The sequence below is a fragment of the Pteropus vampyrus genome, unplaced genomic scaffold (genome assembly GCF_000151845.1).
Source record: "Pteropus vampyrus isolate Shadow unplaced genomic scaffold, Pvam_2.0 Scaffold170, whole genome shotgun sequence".
NCBI lineage: Eukaryota > Metazoa > Chordata > Mammalia > Chiroptera > Pteropodidae > Pteropus > Pteropus vampyrus.
In genome coordinates this window covers 3,742,677-3,756,704 of record NW_011888951.1, presented here as the reverse complement: position 1 = coordinate 3,756,704, position 14,028 = coordinate 3,742,677, and the positions used below count along the sequence as shown (strand labels likewise).

General features: G+C 43.5%; 1 protein-coding gene and 1 pseudogene across 1 annotated transcript in view; one reads left to right on the top strand and one right to left on the bottom strand.

The window, feature by feature from the left end:
* The first annotated feature begins 3,224 nt into the window (after nt 1–3,224).
* SHISAL2A (shisa like 2A) overlaps nt 3,225–14,028 on the top strand; it is a 19,332-nt gene continuing 8,528 nt past the window's right edge. The window contains exons 1-2 of the mRNA XM_011370479.2: nt 3,225–3,406; nt 10,231–10,370. Coding sequence (XP_011368781.1) covers nt 3,225–3,406; nt 10,231–10,370 — 322 coding nt within the window. The remainder of the gene's footprint in view (nt 3,407–10,230; nt 10,371–14,028) is intronic.
* Nucleotides 8,471–8,591, bottom strand: LOC111745956 (annotated as a pseudogene).

The window sequence follows — 14,028 nt, the reverse complement described above, 5'->3', positions numbered from 1 at the left end:
GCCCTTCTCCTATACTTTCCTTCTCTTCTGGTGTTAGAGACTGGTGCCCCCAGACCTCATTTGGGGAGGAAGAAGGGGGTGGTACAGGACCCTGACTGGCCATGTGGCTTTGGATAAATTACTTAACCTCCCCCAAATCTCAGTTACCTTGTCTGCAAATGGGAAGAATAACCACCCACCTCAAAGGAAGTTTTCAAGGACTGTATGGCATAGAAGATGGGAAACTGCCTGGCACACAATAGGTCTGCAATAGATATCTGCAAGAAGAAATAAGATACTTACGATGAGGGAACAAGCATTGGAGTAAGAGCTAGACCAGAAGAGGTAGAAGATTTTAGAACATGTTCCATAGAGTCCAAGAGGTCCATGGACAGAGTTCAGGGGGAGAGGTCCATGAACTTGGATGGAAAATAATCACATCCTTGATTTCACTAACCTCTAAATGAAATTTAGTATTTCCCTCTATAATACATGTAAGCAACAAATCACAATATTTAGTATTAGCAGTACCTGTGACTGTCATCAATAGGAATAAATCATAGATATTTTCATATTGCATTACAAGTAGTGATATCTTTAATACAATTTACACTCATTCGCCACTTCAAAATTACAATAAATGACAGACCAATTTCTAGATCTTGTTATTTCATATGTTTAAAATGAACTAAATCACTAAATAAATATTTTGATAATGATTCTGTATAACTGGTATCCTTTGTAATCCTAAGTAATTTACTTTTTGTAGTTAAAAATATTCTTCTGAATAGGGGTCTATAGTCTTCCTCAGACTGCCAAAGGGGATCCTTGGCTATACAGACATAGGTGTTAAGTCCTGCCTGGGCCACTCACTACTGTGAGACATTGGGCTTCTTATTTCTCTCAGGGGCACAATCATCCTTGCTTGGCTCACCCCACAGAGTTGTTGGGAGGAACAAATTAATTCTTGGCTAGAAAAGAACTTTGGAAACTTGGCGGCTTCTCAATTTTGCCAAAAGCCAGAGCACTTCCTACCTCCCAGCTGAAACCCATGTCTCCAGGAGCCCTCTCTGCTTTCCACAGGATTCCACCCCTCCCCTTCACTCTCCATCTGATAGAAAGGCCAAAGTGCACCTCCATCAGAGTACGCCATCCAGCTCCCAATATGCAGAGATCCCCAGCTCAGGGGAGAGATTTTCTGGGGGATAATACAATTCCTTCCAGTTTTCATATTTGACCTTATAGTGACCTTTGAGGACACTACCCCCTCAAAACTCTTTCCTGCTCCCTCAGATGGTGACCCCTCTGTGGTCACAGTCCCTTCATTTCCCCTTTCATTGCCCTGTCTTTTGAAGTTTATCTGACTCCCTCACCATACTGTGTTTTTCTCAAGGGCAGACCCAGACGTCATCCCTCTCAGGGGCTCCAGCACCCACGTCATAGGCATGGCATATATTGGCATCTTAGGAGCTGGCCTAGATGAAGAGAAGGAACCTGAAGCATAGAGAGAAAAAGCAGGAAGGGGTAAAGCTAGATGCCCATGATCTATCCCACATACACCTAAAGCAAGAGATAGAGGAATTGTGGAGTCCCAAGTCATCATTTACTCCCTATTCTACCCACTGCTGTGAAAAAATAAGGAGAGCTAAAGATTTTGTAATCTCAAGATAGCCCCTGCCTATCTGTACAATGGGAGGTGTCAGATTCAGTGGCTTTCAAATGTTTTGACCTGACTCAAAATTAGAAATGTATTTTACATTGTGATCTGGTCCATAATACATATAAATATAACTGAAACATTTTATGAAAGAATACTTAGCTTTACTATCTGCACTGTACTTTTCCTATTCCATTTAATAATAGTTATTATTTTTTTTTAATGCTAGCTGTGACTCAGTAACTGATTACAAGATCCACTGGTCCTTATCAGCCCCAGTACCCTCTGATTGTCAGCATAAGAATTATTCACATAATGAATGGGACAACTAACGCTCAAGAGTCCTTAGTCTTTGCTCAGTGTGATTGAGCCAAGCTGTGTACCTCTCAGAGCCTCAGGTTCCCCAAAGTCCCCTGAGAGGGCAGACAGGCGATCTCTATGGGCCTCATATAACTTCTTCAAACTGTAGTCCTCTGATCCTAGTGGGAACACTGCCCCTGTGATCTGGAAATAATTTCTGAGAATAGAGTGGTGTGCTGGCTTTGCTTCCTGGTGGATGGGGACATTCACAAGCACCCTTGACCTAGGCTGCTATGGACAGGATGTGAACAAGGGAGTGTGAACATGTCAGTGCATGAGCTAGCTGCTCAGGGAAGGAAGAGACAGGCAACGATGCCAGAAGATGATATTTAAAAGTCAACTGGAAAAGAGGTGCTGTGAGAGCCCCAGAAAGAACAAAGCCTTGGGAACCATACAGACCCAGGTTCAAATCCCATGGGCCTGAAGGCAGGGGAAAATGACTTCTCTCTGACTCTTAGCTCTCATTTATTAAATGGGTTTGAAAATACCTGGTCCTCTGCGTTGTTGTGAAGGTTAAGTGAGGTAGAGTGTTAGTCATCCCATACTGACCCTCCTCTGTGGTCGCTGGTGGGTCGCTTGTCTGCGTCCTGCACTAGTCTGGAACTGCGCTGTGATTCCCAGCGTCCGGCACAGTGCTTACGACCAGGGAGGTGCTCAGAGCAAGTGTGGAATCCATGCTTCGATTCCCGCCCTGCCATCCTGAACATGTCTCTCTGAGCACCCAGCACCCTCATGCATAAAATGAGTACACAGGGGGGGTCGGTGGGGTAAGCGCGGGCAAGGACCAGCGCCTAGGCGACTCCCGGGGGCACCTCCCTCCTCTCGGCTCCGCGGGTCGCCCCCCGCCCCGCGCCCGCTATCCGGCTCCCGCGCCCGCCCCCTTCCCGCTGCTCTCCACTCCCACCGCTCCTCAGCCCTCCTCCCCATCCTCGCCCTCCTCCCCATCCTCTCCCTCCTCCGGACGCGCCCAGTCCGCGTACCTGGTCGTCTCTCTCGGTCCTCGGGGACTCTAGGTCGCTAACCGCTGCGTCTCCGCGCTTCTCGCCTTGTCTTTTTCTGTTCTGTGTGTGTCTCTCTGTCTCTCTGCTTATCTCTGCCTGTCTATCTCTCTGTGTCTTACTAGGGCTCAGTTCTGCCTCTGTTGTCCCTCGCTCGCCCGGCCGCGGGTGCTCCCCTCTCGCCGGCCGTCTGGTGGCCCGAAGTGGCGGCGGGCCCGGCGCCGGGCGCGATGAGCGGCGCCTGCACGAGCTACGTGAGCGCCGAGCAGGAGGTGGTGCGCGGCTTCAGCTGCCCGCGGCCGGGGGGAGAGGCGGCTGCCGTCTTCTGCTGCGGCTTCCGCGACCACAAGTACTGCTGCGACGACCCGCACAGCTTCTTCCCCTACGAGCACAGCTACATGTGGTGGCTCAGGTACCGGCCCTGGCCCTAACCCCACCTAGAACCCCATTCCAGTCTTAGCCCCCTCACCTCAACTGTCAACCCAGCCGTGTGCTAAATAAACCCTCAGCCCTCACCCAAGAGCCCACCCCAACATCAGCGCCAACCCTCACCTATCCTTTAGCCCTTCAGGCCTAATCTCACTCCACCATGGACCAACTCCACCTGCGACTGCTTCTCAGTTCCGTTCCCCCATCCTGACCCAAGCTATTATTCAGATCCAAGCTTGAACCCCAACTCTTATCACGAAAAATCTGCACTCCATCCCCACTCCAAGCGTCATCCTCCACCACCCTCAACCCAATCCCAAATTACTAACATCCTTCTCCCTAACAGCAAATTCCCGTCTTCCAGTGTTTACAGGAAACCCAAACTCCACCTTCATCTAAGTGCTCACCAGAGTCCCCTTCCTAATATCAACAGCAACCTCATCCCTGATTTTACCTCATCCTTACTCCCCAATACTGATCCCAGCCCTTACTCTATTGCCAGCCCTAAACTCTGTGTCAATCTTCCCTGCAACTCCACCTCAGCTCTCCTTACCCACCCTGACTCCAAACATTATCTAAACCTACATCCAAACCTTAGCCTCGAGCCTTAATCCTCACCTGATGCTACACCGCAACTCAGTGCCAGCCTCAGCCCAGCCTCAACTCTTTCCTTCCCCCTCATATTTAGGCATTCTTTCAGCCACCCCTTACTGAGCACTTAGCTGTGCCAGGCCCTGTGGTGGGTGCTGGGGATGTACTCCACTCCCAAGCTAAGGCAGAAGACCAAAGAATCAGAGCTACCTCCAAGATCATCATGAGACAATGGCATAATGCTGCCTCAGGAACCAGTTTAGGCTATATTTATAGCAATATAATTTGGGTGAATTTCTACCCATAGTACCTTGGTTCAGGGAAGGGGGTAGTTAGGCCAGCACTGACATCCCTGGAACCTAAGTGTGGGGCTGAGCAGGCAATAGTTCTCAAGCTCTCTCCATCTCCAAAGTCCTCACCCAGAAAGGACCTGACCCTGAGCCTGCTCTGGAAAACAGACATCAGCAAAAATGGAGTGGGCCTTCTCAGTAGACAGTGATTTTCCTGTCCCTGGAGGTATGTGACCAGAGGCTGCATGTCCTCTGGGTGTAAAAAGACAGTCTGCCACTAAAACCTCTCTGAGCTGTTGTCTTTTCATCTATCAATGGGAAGGATAATAAATCATTGCCCTGATTTCCAACTAGGGCAAGGACCAGATGAGATAAAGAAGTGAAATCAGCTTGGTATATGCCACTGACAATTACAGATATTATTGCTTTTTCTGGATGGCTCAATCCATAATTCTAAAGGATTTTCAGACGGTCAGGTTTTCAGATCCTGCACATTTAGCTGCTATCTGTAATCAAGAGAATTATATTAATTTATTCTCTTGTTCATCCATATTTTCATTCATTATAGCCTTTGCTTCGTTCCAGGTGCTATGCTGGGCACTGGGGACACAGAGATTAATTATTTCCCACTGCTGAGGAGTTCACAGTCCATTGAGAGAAATATGACATGCATCTAACGTATAACAATGGAATATTTGTTGAAGATCCACTGTGTACTTAGCACTGAGCTAGGTGCTGAAATATGACAGCACTGACCTCCCTTTGAGGTACACAGACAGTGTGGCACTGGTTAGAACTTGGTCCAAACCTTGGCTTTGTCACTAAATATCTATGTGAATTTGGGCAAAGTATATCTGAATCTCTTTTTCCATCTTTGAAATGGCAATAGTAATACTTGTCTTATGGAATTGTTGTGATGATTAAGTGAAATTACATATGAGAGTGACTAGGACATGTTGTAGTTGCTCAATAACAGGAAGTTCCCTTTCCCTGGTTCATGGGTGGGGTAAGTGAAGCTCGGAGTATAAAAGTGAATTATCCAGGATCTTCTAGCAATGTCATAGCAGATTGAAATTTAAAGAACATTATTTAGGACCATCCAAGGGCGAGATGCATTCACACATTTGCAACCCTGGCACGTCTTCTCTCCATTTTACAGATGAGAGAACTTGAAAGCCATTAAGTTACTATCAGGGTGTGCCCCAAGCCCAGGCTTGTCCTGCTGCACAACTGTCTAAATCTAGCCTGGCTCTTTTATAACCTGCTCTACTCCAATCATTTGGGAAAAAAATACTCACTAATCTTTTACTGTCTTCTGGGCATTGTGCTAGCCCTTGGAGACACAGAGATGCGTAACCCCCTCAGCACCCAGCCAGGACCCTATCCTCCACTACCACCTTCTTCCCTATATACCCCTCGTAGTTCCTCCAGTTGCCTTGGACACTTGATGTGCTTTAATGACTTAGATATGAGGTAGTGGATTGGATGGATTGAGCTCTGAGGTCACATCACATGTTAGTGTGCTCCCATCCTATGACCCCAAGGGCAACTGAAAGGTTCCAGCCTTCAGGGCTGACTCTTCCTCAGTTTAGACATAATGTAGTTCATAAACATCACAGACAATTGTACAGTGGAGGGGAACCAAAGGTCCTCAGGACGTCTAGGTGATCAGTGTACTCCAAGCCCTGAAACAACCTTTCGGGCATGCTCCTATCAGAGCCCCAACACTGCAGGATAGAGACTTTGTTTTGCTCGGGACTCCATTTGGCCCTTTTCATGAAAGCTAGCCCTTAAAAACATATAAATCTCCAGGAAAACACTGTTTCCTTTGATAGTACTCAAGGAGAATTGCTGTCTTTTAAAAACATGTCTCAAGAAGTGAAGACTCTGTGTAGACAAGCAGCTGGTCTTATCACTGTCTGATCCACTTCCACTACCCTCTATCAATAGTTCTGTTTTTGACCAGGATGTGAGCCAAAAGGCAGCAGCCTTGCTGGGAGGCAGAATTGATGGTCAGGCATTGTGTATATTCACTGTCTCATTTAATCTTTATGGACATCTAGTGAGATAGGAACCTTTATGAATGAAGAAAATGAAGATCGAGAGGTGAAGAATTTTTCAACTTATATATGACAGAACCAGGATTCAAACTTAGAATTGTCTGACTCAAAAGCCCTAACAAATGTTGGACTACGCCTGCAATTCTTTTCTAGGGGGTCACAGTGGGCTGTCTCTTGCAGAGTCATAAATCTGTGAAATCCTAGTCATAAATATGTGAGATTGGATTGAAGAACTAGCGGTTCCTCAATGCAATTTCTCACTCAGGACAGGAATCTCTAACTTCATTGAAAGGTGTACTCATCCAGGTATTCTATGCAAACTTGTCCAATAATAGGGAACTCACCACGTCTTGAGGCAGTACATTCACCATGGGAGAACTCTGACCATTTAAAGTTCATCTTATACCAAGCACAAATTTTTCCTTCTTGGGGCCTCCCTTGCTCTCTCCCAGTTCTGTCCTTGGGGGCTAGTTCCTCTGTCCCCAGAGAGACCATAAGAGACAGTGCCCACTCCCTGACTGACCCTTGATCCAGGATATATTGCTCTGATATATCCCATACTTCTCAAATGACCCTACTTTTAGAAGGCCCTTTTCATTCAGGTGCCCATAGATGTCCTTCGTAAAGGGTATGGTCTCAACCTGAGCACAAATCTCCCAGATAAGAAAGAGCCTTATAAACAGTGAGTATATCTCAAAAGAGGAAATAATGTTTAATTAAAGTACTTACAAGAACTAAAATATACTACATGCTCTATGTGGAGAATGTGGAAAGGAAAAGAGAAATAAAAAAGGAGAGAGATCCAGTGTCTTAGCTTGGGTTCCCCAAAAGACTTAGAGACAAGGATTTGAGGGCAAACAGTTTATATGAAAAGTGATTCTAGAAAACACTGGTAAGGATGTGGAACTGAGGATGGGGAAGGAAGGAGCGAAGGATGGTGTTACCAAGCAAGTCACCACCGAGGGTCACCAGAGCTTAAATCTGCTGAACTCTGGCAGCCAGTGTAGAACCTATACCTCAGAGTCATCCCACCTAAGGGCCAAGGGAGCTGGGCATTTACACACCATTTTCCGTCAGTCATTGGTTGTGTGCTGATGGGAGAAGGGAGGCATTAATTTTCCTGCACTTCTGACCTGCTCACTGTGTAAACAGAGACTGTTCTGGGCCCAAGAAAGCCCTCAAGCAAAGAGATACACACAAATGCTGGCATTTGAAACTCTGGCCAGAATATTTCACAATTCTAAGACCCAATGGGACACAGACAGGACATCCACAGCCTAAACTACACCTAGAGTCCGCCCGTTAGCATTTTGGTATATTTCTATGCAAATGTACATATGCACAGTTTTTTATATATTTATTTACTGAGTTGGGGTTAAGGTATGTTTTTAGTAGTGTCCTGCTCTCTTCATTTAACATGATTTCATCATAATTTAGCCTTTATCTTAAATATTATTTGAAAACATGTTCCATTCCATTACATTGGATACAGGGAGTATCCGATAATATATTTAGCCATGGGAATACAGACTCTTCAAAGTTCTAAGGCGTTTCTGTTCAGTGGAAATTAGCCATCAGCTAGTTAGCCATTAGCTGGCTGGGAGCAAAATCAGGTCCAGGAGGGAGGTTGGCAGAAAAGCTGTAGAAGGGGTCTGTGATGTTGTGATTTATAAGATATTTGGTCTTCATCCACAGTTCCAGCCTCACAGCTCCCAAAACTCTTAGAATTTCCTAAGTGTTGAAAATAATAAAGGTATCTTTTGTTATGTTAACGGGGTGACTTTTGGACACCTCCCAAGGGTGGAGCTAGTTGCCAGGAGAACCAAGGGCGTGAGCCAGAGGTTTGGAACTTTCAGTCGCCATCTCCTGACCTCTGGAAGGGAAGAAGAGCTGGATATTTAGTTCCATTGTCTATGGCCAATGACTTAGCCAATCATGACTACACAATGAAGTCTCCCTAAAGACCCCAAAAGACAGTTTGTTGGTCCTTTTTTTTCCCCTTTTTTTCTTTCTTTTCTTTTTTTGGAGAACTTCCGTGTTGGAAAACCAGTATTTTCCATGTGCCACCAGGCCCCAAAATCCATAGAAGCTCTTTTTTTTTTTTAATGCCTACAGCACCCGGTATTCCTAGTTCGTCTCCCATCCAAGTACTAACCGGGCCGGACCATGCTTAGCTTCCAAGATCAGACGAGATCGGGGGCGCATTAAGGGTGGTATGGCCATAGACTGAAGCTCTTTTGTTTAGGACCTCACCCAATGCATCTCAGCATCTGGCTATTGATTCTTATCCTTTAATATACTTTATAATAAATCAATAGTCTAGTGAGTAAATGTTTTTTCTTGAGTTCTGTGAGCCTCTCTAGCAAATTAATTGAACCCAAGGAAGGGATCATTGGAACCTCCACTCTATAGCTAGTTAGTCAGAAGCACAGGTAAGACCCTGGGCTTGTGTAGCTGGTATCTGAAATGTGTGTGTGTGTGTGTGTGTGTGTGTGTGTGTGTGTGAGGGGGTGGTCAGTCTTGTAGAAATGAAGCCTTACCTGTGGAATCTGATTCTAACTTGGGTAGATTGTGTCCAAATTGAGTTGAATTCTGCTGGGGTCGGAGAATTGCTTGTTAATGTGGGGAAATCTCCACATACACCTTGGAATTGGGTCTGGAAACCCTTTTCGGAGTCGTAGGTAGTAAGGGCACACAAACAAAGCCTAGTGCCTACCTATCTCCTACCTTGGGAGAACATCTCATAGTACCTGACATACGGTAGGTATTGAACAGTATTGACTAACTGCCTACTATGTGCCAGGGCTTGTACAAGGGGAGGACAAAGCCAATTTGAACATGGTCTGAGTCTGCCTTCAAGGAACATAGCAGTGATATTTTGAACACCTACTATGTGCCAAGAATATGACATATATCATTCCTCTTCAATGCCACCTGTGAGGAGCTATGTTTTGATCATTCTCACTTTTCGGATAAAGAAACCGAGGCTCAGAAGGTTAAATAGCATCATCAAGATCTCAAAGTTAGTTATAGAGCTGATCCTAACCAAAGTAGGTCTGGTTCCAAAGCTCTATGCTATTTTCCCACCACATGGAGTTGCCTGACCCCATGAGAAGTGCTAAAGACCCTGAGGAAAGTGTCCTGGGTGGATTAGCCTGGCATGGGAGAAGAAAGGGGAGAGAAAGATGACCAAAGAAGGCATTATTGAGAAGAAGACATTTGAGATGGGCTTTGGAAACAGGTAAAATTCCAGTGCAGGGAGATAATGGGGAATGATCATGTGAAACAGGAAAGATAGTGGCCCCCAAATGAGCTAGGAGGTAATTGTCTAGAGACTAAGCGACCAAGGTCTGACTTAGGGCAGAGGCAGTGAGTTTGGAGATTGAGGAACCAGTGGCTGAGAGGCATTCTAGATGTGGAGTCCACAGTGGTGTGACGACCTACTGGAGAGTGGCACAGAAATTTCCTTGAGGCTGGAAGGATAGATGGTTTTTAACTATGTGTCTTGATTTTTAAGAAACAGTAGTATGGATACAGCTCTTTAAAATCATCTCCACTCCCTGAGGTGGGAAAAGGTTGAGGAAAGTAGGGAGGGATGGAGAGGAGAAGAAAGGGAACACATATCAAATCCCAACTACATAGTGGCACTGAGGCATGTCATGTTATGTATGTGAAGAGTACTTGGCATAGAATTGATACTCTTTCCTATGCTTAGACACAGGAAGTCTGTTCAAGACTAGTAGAAACAGAACAAAAGTTGAAGCTGGCTGATTCCTGTAACAACTACAATGCTTCTCCTATAACCTGCTGCCTCCTAAGTCCCTTCCTGATACTCAGCCCCTCTATCTATGGTCTTCTTTTCTCAGTATTGGTGCTCTTGTGGGCCTGTCCATAGCAGCAGTGGTCCTCCTGGCCTTCATTGTCACCGCCTGTGTGCTTTGTTACCTGTTCATCAGCTCAAAGCCCCACACAAAGTTGGACCCAGGCTTAAGCTTACAGACTGCAGGTAAGAAAGAGGCCACGTGATTTTTTTGTATTCATCAGACTGGCATTTTTACAGAGGGGAGATATGTAGAAATGATGTTTGGAACATTTGCCTCACAAAGTGTTCCTGGAATATTCAGAAACAGCAGCACATTTCCCAGGACATTCATGATCTGTACGTTTCCATCCTAAACTCTTCATGTGCTCACTGTTTACTAAAATAATTAGATATAGTCAGTATTCTACTTGTTACACAAAGATTACTCTATCTTGTGGATTTTCTAAGACGTTTTAAGTGTAGCCTTAGAATATGCATATATTACCCCCACAAAAAACAATAAGAAAAGTTTACTGCTCACCAAATTCAATTTATTTAGAAACTAAATAGAAGTATTTTTTAGATACTCTGATGTCTTGGACTACTTATTTCTTCATTAGCACGGGCCACCTAGAGCTTCTCTACAGGGCCAAAAAAAAGTGTTTTTTTTTTTAACACAAATCTTTATCGTATACATTTTTACAGCCTCTGCAAAGTATTGTGAAAGATATAAGTCCCTATTGGCAAAAGATCTTTCAGTACAGTTTGGTAGATAACACTCAAAATGAGTATTATCTCCATTTTAGAAATGAGAAAATCAAGGCTGAGAGAGATTAGGTGACATATTCAAAGTATTACAGGTAATAAATGGTAAAGCTGAAATCCAGCCCATGTCTTTCCACCTTTAGTCATGCTCTCGTTTTCTTTGGTTCACCACACTGGGTCTGTGCAGGTATATCATTAAGTACAAAATAGTTTGATATCAATGTAAGGAGGTTTTCAAAAAGGAAAGGATACTTGAATTAGTGTTAAGTTAGTGAAGGAGTTGGTTAGGCAAAATAGAGGAGAAAAGGCATTCCAGGATAGAGAAAATAATGGGTAAAGGTGTGTGGGCAGGACTGAGTGAGACCTATGCAGTGACAAGGTCATTCACTTTAGGGTACCATAGGGAGTAAGGCTAGACTGGACAGAGGAGGAATTAAGCTAAGCAGAAGCAGCAAGGATGGCAAACATCAGGGAGGGAGAAGAGACTGGATGGGTAATAGCTAAGAATCAGAGAAAGACAAGAGGGCTGAAAATTTTGTAAAAAATTATTTTTTTTTAACTTAACAACAAACTTGTGCAACAAACAACCAGTACAGGCACCCTTCTCAGATCCTAATGACTCCCGTTGTGGCTGAGCAGTGAAAAGCAGGAGGGATGGCTTTTGAGGGTAGAAGGATTTATCTGGCTCCCCTTGGAGTCAGGAAGTCCTGGAAGGCAGTGGTAGGAGAATAGAAAGAAAGCCTGAAGGAGAATAGACCCAGCCTCAGGGAGACCAAAGACAACCCACGTTTCAATTTTTAGAGAAAAATCATAAAAGTTAATAAAAGGCAGAAAAGAACCTGATAATCCAGTGACATATGACAAGTATATGGATAGGAGGAAGGCTTAATATCGAAGACACATCAGCTCTTTCTAAATTAATCTATAAATTAATTAAACATCCCAACAAAAGATTTCAAATTAATGCATTTTGTCAAATTAATTCTAAATTAATCTAGAAGAGCAAAGGTGCGAGAGGGAACAAAACAATTTTAGAAAAGAAAGAAGAGGAGGGTCTTCTCCTATAGACAATAAGACATTTTAAGAATTTGTCAGTTTGATATTGGCACAGAAATTGACAGAAAGAATTGAGCAATATAGTGTCCTCAACTGGGTGTGCATTTGCTCCCCAAGGACATTGGCAATGTCTGGAGATATTTTTGGTTGTCATTATTGGGTGAGGGGTGCTACTGGTATCTTTTGGTAGAGGCCAGGGATGCTATTAAATATCCTACAATACAGAGGACAGCACTCTACAACAAAGAATTATCCAACCCCAAATATCAATAGTAATGATGTTGAAAAACCCTGAAATAGAGAGTTCAGAAACAGGCTAATTAAAATATAAGAATTTAAATAAAACGTTTAATTTTTTAAAATAAGGGGAAAATGGCAAATTTGCCTACATAAAATGCAAATAGACATCAAATACAAATAATACAAAATACATTATACATAAAGTTAAAAAACAAGTGGTAGATTGCAAAGACATTATAAATGTAAGTACACACATACAGGCAATCCTCATTATTTGCAGATTCAATATTTGAGAATTTGCCTTCCTGCTAAAATGTATTAGTAACCTCAAAATCAATACTCACAGTGTTTTCAAGGTCATTTCCGAATGTGAACATGCACAGAGCAGCAAAAAATTTGAGTTGCCCCATCACACACATTCCTAGCCGAGGTTGAACAAGGCCTTGCTCTGCCTTCTTTCAGCTCTCAGGCTATAAACAAGTATCCTTCTCATGGTATATTGAGTGCCATGTTTTTGCATTTTTATGATTTTTCTTAATGGTTTCACTGTTGGAAATGGCCCCCAAAAGTAGTGCTGAAGTGCTGTCTAGTGTTCCTAAGCACAAAAAAAGGCTGTCATGTGCCTTGTGGAGAAAATACATACGCCTTTGTTCAGGCAGAAGTTATAGTGCTGTTGGCCATTAGTGAATGAATAATATTAAATAAGTTATCTTTAAACAGAAACACACACAAAACAAAGTTATGTATTGATCTGTTGACAAAAGTGTTGTGACTATAGGCTCACAGGCACCTAACTTTTAACAATTACATCGGCAAAAGTCCAAAAGTGGATCACATTAATAGTGATAAGTTTGGGTGGGGGGAATGGATACTCTCACATACTAGTAAGGGTATAAATTGGTACCACTACTTTGGAAAGCAATTTGGCAATATCTGTTTACATTAAAAATGTATACCCTATAACTCAGTAATTCCACTTCTAATTATCTGCCTTCGAGAAATAGTTACACTAGAAGAAGACTTATTAAGATGGATAGCTTGTCATATTGGAAACAAACTAAATGTGTACCAGGAGAGGAATAATGAAACATGATACCACAGTTAAAAGGAATAAACTATGTAGAAATAGACCATTTCATTTGCTCTTCATAATAACTGGGCAGGGTATAGCACTTATTACTATCTATTTTAAAGATGAGGAAACTGAGGCCCAAGTCACCTAGTGAGTGAACGACAGAGCCAACTCTACGTCCACTATCCTTCCTCTCCTTATCCCTGTGCTGTGAAAGGGAAGTCCATACTATGTGCCACACATCGTTTGAAACCTTAAATGCACTTTCTCACCTAATTTTCTTTTCCCAACAACCCAAGTGAAGTAAGTATTATTATCACCCATTTTATAGATGTGAAAACCAGGCCTCAGAGAGGTTAGATGACTTACCCAAGGCCTTGGTCACAGTTTGTAAATTGTGGAGCTGGAATTCAAATGTATGTGTTTTTATGCCTCCAAAGTCCTATTCTACTTTCCTTACCAGGCTGGATCTATAGGGCGCTCCTGCTTGTGTCCAGTCCCCTTCATTTCTTCCCACCCTATCTCCCCCCTCAGCCTTTCTGAATTAAAAAGAATACAGTTTATCCCTTGGCCCTGTGAGTGAAAACCATCTTCCTACTCTATACTACTCAGCCACCAACTGGATTATTCAGTCGTCAGAGTTTGACACAGCTTGTGTTCTTGCTTTTTGCTTCTTATTTTTAAGATAGAAAATGCATTTCCTGACCTTTTACTAAATGATAGCTTTCA